The sequence below is a fragment of the Platalea leucorodia genome, assembly GCF_965183815.1.
Source record: "Platalea leucorodia genome assembly, chromosome: 4".
NCBI classification, from domain to species: domain Eukaryota; kingdom Metazoa; phylum Chordata; class Aves; order Pelecaniformes; family Threskiornithidae; genus Platalea; species Platalea leucorodia.
The window spans coordinates 65,395,567-65,413,369 of NC_138826.1; the positions used below are offsets into that span (position 1 = coordinate 65,395,567).

The window sequence follows — 17,803 nt, forward strand, 5'->3', positions numbered from 1 at the left end:
TGTGCTAGTAATGAGTATTCGCAGCATGCATTTCAATGTCTGATTAAACCTTTCTGAAAGGCCATCTGTTTGAGGAGGATGTGGCATAGGCTTTAGTACTTTTTATACCTAGTACTCAATACTGCTGTTTCATGACCTTAGACATAAAGTTTGTCCCCTGGTTAGTTAGCATCTCTCCTGATACTCCAATCAGAGAAAACAGTTGGATCAAGGCTGTTGCAACCTGTTGGGTCATTGTGTGTCTTTGGGGAAATGTTCCTGGGCGTTGGGTCACAGAAGTTACACAGACCCAATGAGACCTTGCTATGTCCAGGGCTGAGAAAAAGGTATCTATTTTCTGGGAGGGGAGTAAAGCATCTCCAGCTGCCTTTCTTTTCTAGCACCCAGGGCAGAATCTGATGTAGTCGTGTATCTGTTGATACATGACAAATCAGTAAGTAATCTGGCCTTTCTGTTACATGTTCTCGTCTGTGCAAAATATCCAGCCCAAGCAGTGTTACATCTGTCTTTCAGGGTCATTTTCCTATAGGCTTGGAAGCATAGTTTCCCTTTGTGGTTCCCTCAGCATAAAGTAACTCTTCCCCACCTTGTCTTTTCCTGCTTCCTGTCATTTGCTTTCCTTCATGGTACGGTCTCGGTATTCATCTCTTTGGCTGAAAGGAAAAACTGTCACCCTGAAGTTGTGCACACTCCCTTTCTTTTGTAACTTTTCTCTCTTGCAGTTCCTTGGCTCTTCTGTACATTACCCTTGCAGCCTGTCCCTCCCAAGTTTCTCAGAAGATCTTACTTTAGGTCACTGAAAACTCTTTGTTTTTCCTGCACAATCTGTGATCTGGTCTTCATCCAGGGTGTGGGATTTTCAAATCAGCAAACAAAGGGAATCTTGCCATAAAATGAAATCATCTGGAGATTAATTTTCTGCATAACAGGGTGGTGGCCTTTAATGCCAAGGTGGGATATAAGATTTAATCTTCACTTATATAGCTTTTTTTTTTTTTTTTTTTACTTGATCTAAAACTGCAAGGGATCTGTTGACTGGGACTGGGAGTTTTATGTATTTATTTTACCTTGATGTTCAGAGCAAAAGCATGTTTGGGTACTTTCCCCTCTACAAACAGACTTTCTTCTGACATATGTAACAGAGTGTAGCATCTAAATTCTTAGTTTAGAAAAAAATCACAGATTTACTGACCTAATTGCAATAACGGAGCTTTCCCTTTCTCTGTCAGTTTTAACATTTCCAGTTTTGTCTTTCATATTTCATCCCTTTTTTTTTTTTCTTTTATCTGTTATTGGTTCACCATCCTTCCTCCCTGAGTCGCTCCCAGAACTAGGAGGGGAGTTGCAGCACTTGTGGTATTAGTGGGTGATCTTCCCATTTGTCTCTGTTAGCCTCTCTGTGTCTCTATTTGCCTACAGTGACCTCTCTCAGCCCCATGTACTGCTGCCTTTTTGCAATACAGTATGACCTTTTCTGAAGCAGTTACGAAAAAGCTGTTCCATGATTTTCATTCTGGTTCAACTGTCTTGTCCATCTGTTGGCATGTTTTGATCTCTGGAGGTTTTTCCCTTGATCTGTCTCAACTGTTGGTATCTACTTTGCACTCCTTTAATATTTCTCCCTTTTCTCTTGTGTCTACTTACCTTAGCAGATCCATACTCCCACTTACAAGAGACACCGACAGCCTGTCTTGCCGACAGGAGAACCGTTTATGTAGCCAGCATTTGGATGCCAAGTGCATGAAGTTGCTTTTCTGTTGAACCTGGTGGCAAGTCAGTCTGACCATCTCAATGCACAAAGGTGACCAACTTTGCTGGGGCAATTCTCTTCTTGCCACCGTGCCCAGGCTGCCCCAGGGGCTGCCTCTCCCCCCGCAGCCTGCTGGAGCCAGCAGAGCGGGAGGCCTTCGCTAGACCCCATCCGCTCATGACTGTATCTGGACTTTGAGGATAATTTAGCATTAGAGTTACTTATTATGGAAAACAACAGATTGTCTGTCACTGGAAACCTTGAGGAGAGGCTTTCTAAAATGTGCCCTTGATGTCAGCTGGCTGCGAGGCAGGAATCCCTGCGTGGCGTTCCTCCGTCTGCCTTTTGCTAAAGAGCAGCCTGAACGATGGCAGCAATTCCTCTCCCTCCCCGAAAATCTGCCTAGGAAATCCTGCCTCCGTGACAGTCAATGGCAGCCTTGCCCTGGCTTCATAGCCTGTGACTGTGTAGGGCTTTCTCCACTTTTTTTTCTCAGTGACTACCCTTTGTTTTTCCCTCCCACTGGGATAAGCAAGCTATATCTAAGAGAGACAGAGACTAGAGGGGAACCGAGCACCTCCTTTCTCTCTTCAACAGGAATGTACACTTTTTAATAATGTAATCTCAATTAAAAACATACCAATTAAAACAGGCTTTTTAGTAGGTCTCTGGGGAGAGGGAGCCATAATTCACATTAAAATGTAAAGCTTCAGAAGCAGGGAGAGCTAGGTGCATTGCAAGTGCCCAAATATTCAGTGATTTTAATTACAATGGAAACTTGATAAATTGCTTTGTGCCACAATGCATTATTAACAGCTTAATGAATATCACTGCTGCCTGTTTTACACTGCTCCATGGTGAAAATTGTTGTCAGCATTTCAGTTGCGAACTCTGATTTTTAGCGTGTTTGTAACTTGGCCCCTTAAAAAGGGGAAGAGGGTGAAAGTCTGCAGGCTTGGCTTTGGGTCTGGGTAAGTTCTGTTGGCTGCAGCATCCTGAGAGGGAGAGAGACAGGAGGAAAGATGGAGCTTTTGTATTTTGCCAGTATTGGGACTGGCCAGGGGCTAAACCTACTCCTCGCCCGGTTTAAGAGCAATGTCACAGTTGTTCTTTGGGCGTGCAAAGGGCCCTTACGCCAGCTGAGGGGTCACCAGAGCATGGGGATACCTTTCCATGTGCTGTTTCGCTGCACAATCCCCACTAGGCCGGAGGCCTGTTTGGGGTGTCTGCTCAGGAGCAAAGGGAAGCAGTAGTGTAACAGCCCATGACCAAGCATGCTGATGAGCTTATTTTGGAGTGAGCAAAGTGCAAGCTGGTTCGAATTTTCCAAGGTTTAGCTAGCAAAAATCTGATTTGAGGTATGGAATTAGGAAAGTCCTTTTGGAGCACTGAAATGTAAACAGTGATTGTGCTCAGCTTTGAACAGGGCTGAAACATTTATTTTTTTCTTGACAGTTGTTATGGGCTGTAATTGTGCTAATGTTAAGATGCTATGTATTTATATGTATATTTATAGTAAACTGGTACCTTTCCCCCCCTTTTCAAAGCAGCTTAACATTTCAAGGATAAAGGTTTTTATTAGGAATGTTGTTATTTTAGATGCTAACAGCAGGTATAGTGGGCTTATAGTTGTGCCCCATTGAAGCGTTAAGCCGTAGGGATTTAAATAGCCATGCTCTGGCTTCTATGAGATTTATTATTTATTGTGGGTGTTCTGTTTACACTTTTCACTTGATTGTGCGGTCTGACCAAAGGGTCACAATCCCCAAAGTGGGGTTACTGCCAGGTGTTTGACAAGACCTTGACAAGATCTGAGTGAGATGTAAGGTAGGTCTCAGGACAGAAATGACTGGGAACTGCTCTTCTGATTCAGAGAAGTCATAAGCGCGTATATGGAGTAAACATGATTTGTCTGAATGTAATTAATGTCTCGGGTTTTGCTATTATTATTCTGATTATGTTTTTCTGGAAAACAACAAAAGTGTATTCACTTTCCCCATCTCAGAAATGGAAGCATTACTCAAAATGATGTTAACTTGCACCCTGCCAATTACACAGAGCTCACCTGGTTCATTATATCAATAATTACACATAGGATTTTTTTTGTGTGTGTGTGTGAAAAATCTTGAAATGACAGAGGAGTAATGATGCCTGTAAGTTGCTTAAGTATTGCTCAGTCAGGGATGTGTAAGATGTGGGAGAGGCCCTCATATTTTCGGGGAGAAAGACAGCTGGTATTCTGGCATGCTGTTAATATTCATGTGTTTCTGAAGTTGCATTTTTTTTTAGTTTGACTTTAGGAAGCATTCCAGACGACAGAGCTGCCTGACAGTCATTTTTCATGCATCCCTGTACTGACAGAGGACAAAGTGGCATGAAATATATAAAATGCCATCTAATTTTTCTTTTGTTCTTTAATTCACGCACACATGCTTCTCCTGTGTGTTTATCAGTGTGCACAAAATGCCTATATTTGCAAGATAATAGCTGTGTAAATATTAGAAAGTCGTATTGAAACTCTGTGAAGGAAAGGAGAGCAGGGGGAGAATCCTTCCTGCTACCAAGGAGCCATCTATTGGATAAAACCCATAACTGAACCGAGCATCCATGAAACTGCAGAGGATAACACAATTTGTTATTGGTCACCGGGTAGCTGAAAATAATCCTTTCCTTCCCAATGCTGCTTTCACCCACAGCGTTAGAAACCTATACTCCTTCATGCACACAAGTGGAGAGTCAGATGTAGAGGCGATTTATGTACTATAGGCAAAAGCCACTTTAATATAGCCGAAGATCCAGGATAAATCCTAATGTAGGCTGCAGGTGTGATCATGAATGGATAAGCCAGCAATAGGATTGCCCGCCAGCAGTGAAGAGCAGTTGCTCAGAGAAGTAATAGAAAAGACAAGTATTTTTTCCATATTGTTAATAAAGAATATAAATAACATTAACGGTACTTTTTTTTTGTAACAGTACATGTCATTTATATCAGTCTCACAGCCATAATTGGTTTAGTTAAAAAAAAAAAAAAAAAAATTTTTTTCTAGTTACTCAAAATTACTTAAGGCCGTCACAAAACCAAATAATGAGGTGTTCCTTCCCTCAAAACGTATGCAATCTATATGTAATGTGATGCAGAAAGAGAGGGTCTTGAACAAACCATGGAGAGAGATGAGGGAGAACAGGATGTGAACAGTAAATTCCCAGGATGGCCCCAAAACATCCTGATGGCTCTTTGAAGTGAGTGGTGGGGCTTTGCAAGCATGTTAAAGGGAGCATATGGGGCAGGAAGAACAAAGGATAAAGAAGCAATACTGAGATTCCTGTGCATTTTCTTGAATGTCAGGCAACTGCTAAAACCAGAACTGATTATTAACCAGGAATTAAATTTAAGCAAATACAATTCTAATCTGTGGCAAATAGAAAAGGAACAGAGGGCTGCCTGCAACAGCAGCCTTTAGTCAGCAATTTGAGTCAGCAGAGGGTCAAGCTTCTGGGTGTCAGACACTTAGCCTAAAACACTCCCTTCCTGCATCCTCCCTTCTTCCTGCAAATAGTGGAGGGGAGGAGAGTCAGATGGTTTACTGGGAGGCCAGATAAGCTTTGGGAGAGGATGTGTACATACAGTGTGCAGGAGGGTGGTCACCTTGCTGCTGATTTGGGAGTTGGTGCCTGTTCCGCACACTGGCGTGCATGGGGCGACCTGGCCCAAGTTGTTGTTCTTCCCCAGCACCCAGTTATTTATTCTCTTGCTGTATTTGTCCACTGTGTGTTCTGATAACCTCACTCCTCCACCTCCAAGTGGCAAAACATGTGTGGGGCAGGAGAAGCTCAGCTACTGCACGCATAAATCCAATATTTATTGTTTGTACTCTGATAATGCCAGGAGTCATTATCGGAGTGTTGTTATCCTAAATGTTTTGCAAATACAGAATAAGGAGGTTGCAGTCCACTGTTATTTGCTACCAGTGTCTCTTGCTCACCATGGTGCAGGGATTGGGCAAGCTGGATGAGGCTCTCTAGCACTGCATTTCGGGCTGGTTTCTGAGCCTTCCCCACGTGTGCATGTGATGGAGGTTGTTCTGTTGGTGTTACTGTGGTGGTTATACTGTTGTGCTGTGCTCTGGGTTGAGGCTGCCAGCCCAACGCAGCAGAGATGCCAACCAGCTGCCACAAAGTGCATGACGCTTGTTTGCCATCAGACTGAATTTCATGGAGAAACTTAGTGCTTCCTTAGACACCCAGCTCATTCTGCTCAGCCTGGTATTGGAAAGAAATTCCCCAGAGTCAGAGACAAAGGTCAGTTCATTAGGGGTGTAAATGGACCAGGCTGCAGGCAATCCCTTGGTTTTACACTGAAGAACTACTGGAAAGGTTTCCAGCTCTCTAGGCAAGGCATAGGTTTCTCTGTGGGCCCACATAATTAATGAAACAATCAAATAGGTGTGTGCCTTATTTTCTGTCTCCCGTAATTGTAGTATTTCTTCATCCTACCTATCACTTCAGCCAAGTTAGGCCTCCAGCTAGGATCTTCGCAGCTCACAGTCAACAGGTCCACACTTAAGATTAAAAACAGCCTCCGTTCTACAAGAGCCATAGAGCTATGTTAAGCTTGTCTCAACTAGAAACAGTTCTTTGCTCTCTCTCCATTCACTAACAATTAGATCTGAAATTCAAATTTATTTTCATCCCTGGACTGTGACTGTGTGGGAACATCTTGAGAAGGAAGCTTTTGTCTTTCAAGATGTGAGCCCTCTCGTGCCCCTTGCAGCAGTTTAAGTTGAAGGGAGATGGGTTCCTAAAAAAATCTTGTTTTTAAGAATTCCCCCCAGCTTTATTTTCAGGTCAAATTAGGCTTGCCCATGCCGCTGTAGATTACTAATGCTCTTACTTTAACTTTGCATTTTGAAGGTAAGAAAAGTGCAAAATTTTTGAGGAAGAAACCAGCATTACCTGAGCACTCTTCTTGCTCACCTCATGAATGGAGGCACTACCATGTGAAATTGTTTTGTATTTTTCAGCAGTATGATTTATCTGTTATCAGCATGCTTTGTTAAAGACTTCCTGAAGTAATATATGTATATAGAGAGACACATATACAAGTACAGGTTGTGAAGCCTCAGGCATTACGGGTGTAGCTGGGTGAAATCTAATGATCTACAATATCTGCAGTGAGTCACTGGAGGAGGGGAAACCTCTCCAGTGACAAAAACGGTTCAGTGTTGGGGTGGACTGCCTGGGGAGGCTGTGGGAAGCTGGAGTTTGGCTGGGTTTTTAAGAATAGGTTAGACAAACAGCTGTCAGTGTTGGTTTGGCTGATGCTGCCTCGTGGCAAGGGGATGGAGTAGATAACTTACCGAGTTCCTTCCAGGCCTCATTCCCCCATGTGATGGTGCTTTTGCCTTAAATTCTTTGAGTCTGTGTAAATCTGTTTTCATCCTAGGTCTTAAAGGGTTTTCTGAGATCATCATTAGCTTTTCCTCACGGGGTTTTTTAAGATTTGATGTGTGTTGTACCAATTTTACAGATGGAGAAGCTGCACCAGTTATAGCTGTGTTTTAAAGGCAGAAAAAGGAGTGCAGCTTTAAGCATCCCAGCTTCTGTGGAGGTCAGTGCTTTAACTAGTAATTCATATCGGCCACTCTGCAGATTTAGTGGCAAACCCAGCCAATAAAATCCATGTCATACTTGAATTTACACTTGGTTTTTTTATTTTTATTTTTTAAAAGAGCATTGATCACATATAGAAGATATGTTTTATTACCATGTTTAATACTTTCCATGCTCAGGTGCTTTCATGAATTTGCTGACATACCTGCCCCTTCTGGGCCTGCTCAGCATTTCACGTAGCATTTTTGAAACATTATTTTAGGGACATTTCTTTTTTCTTTCACGTAGAAAGCAAAGGCGTTGCTGTAGCTTCTGACATCAAATGCAGTGTCATTGAATACTCACAGTGCTCCCTCATTGCTGTGAACTACTGCCAGAAACTTGCATAGGAGTTTAGTGATGGTAATATATGAAAATATCAGAACAAGTCCAAAGTTATACAAAATCTTCACAGTCTGAGGTTTCACTACAAATGTTAAGATCAGGCCAGGCTGGCAAAAGGCTGCTTCACTTTTGAAGTAGGCACTCAGTGAATTTTTTTTTTTTTTTTTTTGCTTTAAATTTACTCAGGTTTTTAATGCAAGCTATATTGCTTTGTAAGACATGCCTGCCCTCAGACATTCAACCCATTTACAATAAAAACATTACAGTGGTTTCACCAGCTGATGTTAACAAATGCAAACAAAAGAGTGTTTTCTGCCAGACTGAAAGCCTCCCAGCCACTCCTGAACAACGGCTGTACCCTGCAGTTCAACAGACTCCAGGTCCTTCCAGAGCTGAGCATTGCCTGTGAGAGCACCATGCGCTCAACCTTCAGATGCACAAATTTGAGGGCCGTCAGCTCTGGCCTCCCAGTTAATTCCAGCTTCTGGGTTCATGCACAAGGCAAAAGGACCATCTCTGAAATGTTTTGGGACTGGATGTCTTGGCAGAGAGACTGTTTTTTTTGTGATTTCACTGAGAAGCCAAATGAAACCTGCAAGTGTTAGGGAGAGGTTGAATTTGATCCTTTCAAAGCAGTTTGGCAAAATGGTAGTTTTAGTGGGACTTTGTTTTGTGCTTCCTTTTCAGAAGGATCTGGGTAGCTACCACAGTGCTTTGCTGATAACTTCAGAGTGACACAAGTTTGTCTCACCTAAAAAGGTGGTTGCTAAACTAAACTTGCACAAAGTGACCTGGATATAAACTAATATAGCAGTGTTTGTCTGTTTGTAGGAAACTGAAATAATATGAGATGTGAGCTCTTAGATAAGGATTCTGAAGCTTAGCTTTTGCTTTTTTGAGCTGCCATCAGAGCATTTGAGAAAGGATAGGAGGGTCTGCACAGTTTATTGTGAGATATTAGCAGCATCAGATTTGTATGACTTGCACCACAGCAAGTGCTTTACAGAATACCAACTGATTATGTCATTTAGTTTCATTCCTTGATTAATCTTTAAGTTGCTTTTGGTAGTTCTGGGCTCTTTTGAACTCAAAATGGGGAGCTGAACTATCAGAGTGGTGCAAAATTTGAGTATGGTTTGCAGGAAACACAACTGAAGTCACAGCATTAAGAACAAAAATTCCAACTGATATACATTTGCTAGTTTTCCTTAAGTAATTTTTGACTTCACCTAGTAGAGGAGTTGAATGGCTCAATCTCCCTACCAAAAACATAACCCAAGGGTCCCCTGGATCCCCAAAGCAGCAGTGAATTTGCCCAAAGGTCAGATGGTATGTCAATCTTGGATATGAAAACACTTCCCTGTTTAGGATGGAATAGAGCTGGAGACATCCCCCAGGACCCTTGCCTCCTGTGAGAAAAGTCATGATACATCACGCACGTGAGCGATATATCTCTCTTCTTCTGACAGTTGCAAAACTTAAAAGCAGTGATTTGAGGAGGGGTGATAGATACTGCCGGATTGGCGTTCCCCAGTATAGCACACATCTATTCTTCCAGTGTGTAGCACATAGCTCGTTACGGTTCTGTGCAGAATGATTTCTCTGCATGGCCAGGTGATGTTTAAGGAGACTAATGAGAGAAATGATATGGCCCAGAACACTGGTGTCAGGAAATATATTGCAAGGTGTCTATCTTGGGGAAGCTGAAAGCAGGGCTTGTCTTATTATATATTTCAAAGGGGATGTCTGTGTCACCACCAAGTTAGACATGCACCCTGTCCCATACTGCATTCAAATTAGATTTTTTCAAATATTAGCTTTCCATTCAATTTTCATTGGCTTAATGATAGCTCTGTGTTGTACAGGGGCAAAACAAGAGTCCATCACGCTGGCACGCCGTTCTTTTGAAGTGGGAACTTATTTCTGAGGCCATTGTAACATAACTATGCAAGTGTCAGAGAACAGGAGAGAGGCTATTATGGGCTTCTGCTTTTTGTGAGGAAAATCAAACAAATGTCCCCAATGGAAAAAGGAAGTCAGCAGCTGTATGTGATGACCAGAGAATGTTTTTCTGCAATGATATTGTCAGTACCTGGTCTGTTGTCAAACTGGAAAAAACATGCCTTTTTTTTTTTTTTCTGCTGTCAACTGAAATGGAGAAAACTCCCGTGAATTTTCATGAGATACCTTTTCCTCATTTCCAGCACTTAACAATCCAATTATACTTGGTTTTATGCTAGTGCTTGCCTGTATTGCCATTGTTAGGTTTTTGAGTCAGAGTGATTTTTCCATCCTGATGGTGCGGAAGAAAAAATATGTTTCATTATGACTGGTTATAACCCTGGAAATCTTTTCTCTCGCTTGGGTTGATGACAATTTTTTATGTTGCATTCTATACTGATGCCTAAAGTGAAGTAGAATGAACCATAAGGAAGAGAAGCTTTGCTAAAATATAGCTCCTTCCACTGTGTAGAATTATCTTGAAAAAAGCTTGCATCTTTCTAATTTTATACTTTTTTCCCCCACTATTATTCTAGTAGTTTTTACAAATGAATGTTGTTTTTGTAAGGATTGTTTATGAAGCCATTGCTTTTAGCAACCCCTGCTCACCTATAAATGAATTACATGGCACGGATAAGGTATCTAGTTGTTTCTCGATAGGGTGACCTTATAAACAGATTCTGCAAGAAGACAAGCTTTTAAATTCCTAACCAAATATATTGTATGAGTAATAAAAAGAGCTCCTCAAAATGGCCACGGAGGCATTTCAGAGCACATTCTTGGGAATATTCACTTGTGCTAGCATTCATTAAGTTTGCTTTCAGCAAAAATTCTCATGAATGAAATTTTATTCACTAGTCATTATGATTATTACTTTACTATCGTACCAATAACCAGATGCTTTGTATAAGGCCAGGACCTGATTTTGTCTAAGGCTGGAGAAACATCTTATAGGGTCTCCAGAGAGTGTACTGTCTAAATATAAGACCAGACTCAGCTAACAGCTCATGACTGGGAACTGCAAACCCTCAGAGAGCAATGGGTTTGTTTACAAGAAAATTCACAGCTAGAGAAGGATGAATGCAGAACCGTACCAAATGTTATACCATTTGAACTATAGTATGTTACAGTGTTACAACTCCACTGAATATAAAAGTAATTATACATTTTTATGTTATAAAGGGAGTTTAGGTAATGATGACTAGTCTTATGGATAAAAGGGAATATCTCTACAGATGAAGTTCATTACTATACTGGACTAGTTTATCCACACACTAATGAACACACTGGAACTGAACTGCTCTGGTTTTGTGTTTGTTTTTTTTTTTTGTTTTTTGTGCTTTTTTTGTTTGTTTGTTTGTTTTTTTAATTTAAAAAATGGCCTAACCCAAATACACGTACCAGGAAAATCCCTGAAGCATAGACTATGCCAAAGAGCTGGACTCTGAGTTGTGCAATACATGGACTCCCAGGATGTGAATAAGGCCCTTCCTGGAAAAGTTAAATGAGATTTTTAGCTATGCACAGCTGAAGTATGCGTGAACTCTTGTTTCCTCCAGTCTAGAGGAACATAAAAGAGCAGAGGTATCGTATCATGCTGGAGGAGGATGACTGTGGCAGGGCAGCTGCAACATTTGGCTTGATGTATTAGAAATGAGAGACCAAGGAAGCATGGACAATTTGAATATGGAAATTGTGCCTAAGTCTAGCCACAAGGAAGTATTTTCAGAGCTGGAGCTCATTCGCTGAGCACAATGTGTATAATGTTGCTTTGTGTGCCTTCACTAACTGGGGGAAAAGCATGTATCCTGTGCCTTGGAGGTGACGCAGTTTGACTGGCCAATTCATAGAGTCCTTCAGCGTGCAGTGACCAGCACTGGCTACTATCTGGAGCATTGATTCTTGGGTGTACCGGGGTGCAAGATGCACTGTGGTTGTGGGTACAAGTTGCATAATGTACATGTGCAAAATGAAAAGGTTCTGTGGGGTGGAGGGAAAGATCTGTTAAAGAGGCAGTGTGCCAATTCCTAGTATTACTCAAACCTCAAAATAACCATTCCTCCCTGCCTGCAGATCAGTCAGAACGCTTTGTTGGCAGCAGAGCTAAGCACAGGACACTAAGTATTTCTCCTCTTCTGTTGTCTCACTGCTCTCTTTTCCCATGTCGTGTGAAAAAAAAAAGAAAAAATCTGATTAAGTCCTTTGACATTTATAATTAATTAGTCCTTCCTTACTCTTATCTTGTTTGCCTATCCTTTTCTCTGGCTTTTCCTTTTTCTACTTTATCTCTCAATCATCAGATCCAAGAAATCATTCAAATGATTTCTTTTTAACAGATAAATGCAGCTTTACAGCATTTTTTTTTTCTTTTGAAGAAAGACTCGGTCCCTTCTTTTGTCCATCCCACTGCACAAGTTGTCATGTTCTGGCACTGCAGTCACTTCTAAGTCCTTGAGCTATCATGTATTCTGTTGGTATATGAGGAATTGAAAATCAATCACATAGCCTTATGGCTTAGGTTCAGCACAATTCTATTATGCCCACTCCCAAAAGTCAATTCAAACCTTTTGGGTTATATTTCAAAGCCTAATCAAGCTTGCTGTCCAGACTGGTTTGGAGTCAACTCACTCTTGTCTGTAGGTCTGTTTATTACAGTTTTTCTGTCATAAACTAGTGTGAAAGAAAGCAGTTTTCATAACAGGAGAATCATTCAGTGGGCATTTTGCAAAGACAAGCCACCCAAACAGGTTTTATGGTAGAGGAATGCTTACTGTTGTAATGCATTTCTGCAAATATGCTTAAAAATTTTTTAAAAATGGTATGTTGGTACAACTGTTCATAACTGTACTTGCTCATAAAAAGATGCACCAGTTTACTGAGATCAATTTCTAGTCCTGTCTTGTTAAGCTAGCAGAGAAATTTATGTAGATGCAACCCTAAACCTAGATGGTGACTTTCATGCTTTGGACCACGTGAACAAATGAGGATGGTGCCTCCAAGCAGATAGGCCAACTCCTCCAAGCATGAGTTGGGCCACGTCCACTAGGCAGGTGCACATGGGACTGTGCATTGACTATGTCAATCCCCTTACTTCCAGCAAGTGCCAAGAACTCACCCTGAGGATGAAAGAAGCTCTGTATGGAGCTGGCCATTAGCAGTCCTCTGTGAAAATATGTACCTGTTACGTATTGGGGCAGATCAGTCTCATCCCACTGGGAAGAAAGCAGTGACCGTCTCTTAGTGATGGCATTTCCAGCTGATTTATAGAAGTCTCCTTGTTTGGTGAAAGGCTGGTGGCCATTCTGTGGGAGCCAAGTAGGCAGTATAAATAGGAAACAGCTCTCTCCTTCTGTGCCCCGTAGGTAAAAGCATTGCTCTGTGACCCATTCTTTGTGCTTCTTCTCATCCTGTATGCTGCAGAGGCGCAGAGATTTTCTTCAGTGGATGCTCGACTCTCGCGACTCAGCTGACTCCCTGGCAGCCGAGTGTTTTGATGTGATCAGTCCATCTGCTGCTTCCAGACAGAACGAGGTGCCTCTTGCTGGCAGGGCCCCATCTGAAAAGGTTCAGAAGATGCTAACGGAGGATGAGATAGCAGGCCAAGCTTTCCTGTTCCTGATCGCTGGGTACGAGACCACCACTAGCACGCTGTCCTTCGCCACATACTTGCTAGCCACCAACCCAGAGTGCCAGGAGAAGGTGCTTCAGGAGATTGATGAGTTCTCAGCAAAACACGTGAGTACAATGTGCTGGTATGGAGCTTCATCCAGAGAGCAAGGCAATGTGAACATCGTCATGCCACTGTGGCACCTGCGTGACCCCTATTTGTCTCAGTTACGTATGCATATATTAACGTTTTATTAGTATTTTCAGCCCAAAATTCAAAATTAATCTATATTGGTCAGGTTTTTTTTGGAAGCTGTTAAATAATGTCACTTTACAGCAACTGAAGAGACGGCCCAGAAACTTTGTGTCACAGTGAAAGCTTAACCTTTACAGAATATTTTACATTATTGAAATAAACCAGCTGTCGCCAGACTCTAAAAGTACACATTTCTATTTTTTGCCTCTTGTCCAGATACTTTTATTGTTTTTGTGGTCAATTTTATTTGCTGATATTTGTAAAGACATAAACAGCGTTGTCACAAACCATGAACTGCAAAGTTTTGCTTGAAATGTTCATACTTCATTTTTTTTCTTCAGCAGCAGAATATATGTATATGCTTCAAAAAAAAAATCATAATATCTAATTTTCTAATACTATGTTCAAATTACTTCTCCTTTACTATCTGTATTTACCAAGGGCATTTATGTTTCCTGGATAACCCTTGATGATATTTTGTATATCCAGCAGTCCATGAAGCAGCCATTCTTACACCCTACACTCTCTGCACAAGTTGTTAGTTATGAGAATTCAGATCAAGGGTCTTTTTCTTTTTATGAATGCTTTTATAATGGATCATGAGGCTACTAGGAATAAAATGACACCAGGCATGGCTGTCTTGCAGGATTTTAGCTGCTGGATTTGAATGCTGAAAGCCTTAACTATACAGTTTTGGGAGTTTCATACTTTTTATGTATTCCAGCCTCTGTGTTGTGCTTACAGAACAAGAAAAGAGTTGTATAATTTTCTGCTTTGCTGGTAATAGAAAATTCTCAACTATGCAAAGTGTGCCTATTCAAAAGCTACCATATCCCTCCTTTTGCTTGGGCAAACATAAAAGCCAGGATTTGTGTACACAGAAAATGTCGTCTTTTGTCTTGCGTGATGAGGTTCTGAGCATGGTGGTTCTCTGTCTAAGATTGCTTTTGCTCTGAGGGTGCAGACGGATGACAGCAGTGGAGGTCAAGACTGCACAATCTGATCCACAGAGCTTTTTCTTGGTGCATGCTTCATACCTCTGGTGTGAGTTAACTCAATACAATAAAACCATTGATGTGTTGTGTTCTAACCTATAGGGCTTGGGTTATATTCTTAGGTTATTAGCTCTACAACACTCCAGCTGGAGCACATTTACTTGTTTCATTCAAATATGGCAGACCTAATTATGCCCTCGTGTCCGGTTAGTTCAACTGACTTTCTTAAGGCCTGCAAAGACGTGAAGGTGCAACTTGGCCTGGAGTACATGCAGTTTAGTGGTTAATACTGGGGCACATAGAAACTCGTATTATGCAGCCCCAAGGAAAATATGGTTCATCTCCTCACCAGTCCTTGAAAACTGACAGCCTAAGAAACCAAAGTGAAATTGCTGGGAGGGGTATCCAATATGATAGGTATGCAATGTCATTCATATTTGTCTGTAGATGGGGATATGGATTAGTAAACTTTTCCATGTAAGTGCATAGAAAGCTGACTGCAAGCAGTCATTAACTGGCTGATTGCTTACAGACGTTCCACATAGGGAGACCATGTATATGGCTATATCTATGTTAACAAGTAGTGTGCTCCCATAGACACAGATTCGTCATCTAGCACAGTTGGTAGTGAGGGCTGTTGGATGCACACTGTTCACACCTCAGGAGTTTGGTTTGGGTTAGTTCAAGTCTAGTCCTGTGTACCAAATTCCCCTCAGCAGTTGGACCATTCCTCCGGTTTAGTTCCAGTTAAAGGAGCCCTTGCTGTGCACTTGGAGACTGCAGTGTGAACCACTGCAAGAGACTTGCATGTGAGTGTGCTCCTGACCCCAGCTAGAGAACTAAATGGACCCTATGTTGTATATGGTCTGTCTGAGCTGTCACTCACTATTAGTAGTATTTCAATAATAATCCAATTCAAACATGTAATGCTTGACTCCCTTGGTTCTCTAACAGGAATATTTTGCTAATAATTTCAGCTTTTGCAGTATCTAGGAGAGGTTGTGGAGCTAGGGACACTCGTGAGAGAGAAGAAATTAAAACTTGTCATAGAGAGATGGCACTGAAATTAAATGAATGATTTTTGCAGGTCAGCACTGTACACAGTCTGTGTGGTGCCTCAACCCAACTGGTGGCCTCATCCCAAACCATGCTGTCCCATGTCATATAGTGATTGGAATTACCTTTCAAGTCACTTCCCCATACTTTACTAGTTTTCAGGTTTAGTTTTAGATGATCCATATATGGCTGTATGGCCAAGGAGAAGAGTGAGAGAAGGATAACTATTCATCTGCTGTCCTTGATACCAGGAAATTCATAGATCTAATCTGTACAACCCTATCCTTCAAAAGATTTCCTATTATAAACAGTTCATGATTTGAGGGGGGGCAATGCACTGCTCAAGGAGCCCATCCCAGAATAAGAAAAAGGATGCAGCAGTTCAGTCCCCTTAGTGACTGTAATTAACTACTTTTAGCCTGGAAAATAAGATCTATGTGAATGGTTTGCAAGTTACGGGAGCAGAAGCTATTTTAAAACTGGGAATATATAGATGCTATGTTGAGTTGTCATGCAAGGGAGAGGTAGGGAGGGGGCATAGCAGCTACAGGCTCACAGTTAGTTATCAAGTCAGTTGCTAAGAAATTTGATTAGGCTATTGCTTGTGCACAGCACATCAGCTTTGCTCTTATCAAGGTGCTTTTCAATTTTCAGAAAGGAAGGGTTTTAGAAGGCCAGAACACAGAGAATGGTACAGTCAGATTGTTTTGACAGGTGGTGGAAGACTGCTTTGATTTGCAGATCTGCAAGTGTTAAACACAGTACTCTCTTCAGCCCAATTTATACTTAGGTAATTATAACTACACAATGCTCTGCACCACGTCCCCCTTCCTTCCTCCAACCATTTCACTTGCCTCATGCAGCGTGTTTTATTGCCCTAATCTGTGGTGTAGAGCTGTGGTCTGATTTTACAGCAGCTGCTGTGTATCATCCCAGAGATGGCTGTACCTTGGTGGTGGACAGAGTGATTTATACACTCATTTACTGAAGTTTATAAAGCCATGTGAGAGCCATCTGAGAAAAGGTGCTATAAATGACAGGCGCAGTTCCAGTTTTTTTGGCACACCAGTCAAAAACTCAACGCAGAGTGACCTTGTAATAGCCAGTAAGGAGAGCAAGGTCAGTCCATCTGGGTGTACAGCAGTATTTTGGTGGCTCTGGGTGTTGCACTTGAGGATACCCCGAGTTTGCTCTGATCTTCATCTGTCTTGCTTGCGCAGTGGTTACCTTAGCGGAATGGGACAGCATGAAGGGGAAGGAGAAAGCCAAGGCACTGCTGCGTGAGGTCCCTGTGCAGCTTGGTGCAAGCTCCTGCGGTGTGGTGCAGAAATACGAGGCTAGGTGCTGGAAGTGGTCTAGCCCCAGCGCTGTGCTGGGTGTTGGGAGCCCAGAGGAGAAGCAGGTCCGACTGACCATGTTGCACTGCTGTGTTGTGTCCAGCCAAGTTTGTCTCAGAGCTGTCTTGGGAGACCTCTCTGCCTCTCTCTGCCACGCTGCCTGAATACACTGTAGAGATGGCACTTCCAGGCAAGTGTCCTCAGAAAACAGTGCCTGGAGCAAGTCAGGGGTTGTCACCTCTTTTTCCATATCCAGGACCTTCCTCATCTGTTTGCTAAAGGACTTTTTAGGTCTTCTCTTGGCTGATAGTTCAATGTGGAGGCTTGATGATGTCTCTTTCCCTGAAAGTGAGAAGAGGCACCTGGTCTATTTCAGAGTCTGGCAAGCAGGAGAAACCTCTATCCTCGGTTATTGTAGAGGGCAGAACACACAGGATATTGCCCTCCTCACCTCTGTCTAGATCTTTGGGGTGTAGGGAAAGGGAGTGCACAGCTTTTCATCGTTTCTGGGGAAGCAGAGAGACAGGGTACTGAGAGGTGACTACTGTCACCACACACTGCATCTTCCCGTTCTACCTCTGAATCCCTGTCTGCTCCCACTGCACTGGGAAAGACAAATTCGAGCATAATTCCTCTAACAAATTGACAAATTCCTCTAGACAAATTGAAATTAAAATTGTAGAGGCTCTGATCTGGCCCTTTTCATGAATGCCTTGGGGATGTAGTATGTGACCTGTGAAGGGCCATCCGCTGAAAAGAAGATGCACCTATTTGCTGCAAGCTTGTTGCTGGGTGTGCAGCTTGCTTT

The 17,803-nt window shown here is 42.1% G+C and overlaps 1 protein-coding gene across 2 annotated transcripts in view; it reads left to right on the forward strand.

Annotated features, from left to right (window-relative positions):
- Positions 1-17,803, forward strand: part of TBXAS1 (thromboxane A synthase 1) — a 237,000-nt gene that overhangs the window by 153,829 nt on the left and 65,368 nt on the right. For both annotated transcript variants that reach the window (XM_082308784.1, XM_082308785.1), the window contains exon 10: positions 13,166-13,480. In XM_082308784.1, coding sequence (XP_082164910.1) covers positions 13,166-13,480 — 315 coding nt within the window. The remainder of the gene's footprint in view (positions 1-13,165; positions 13,481-17,803) is intronic.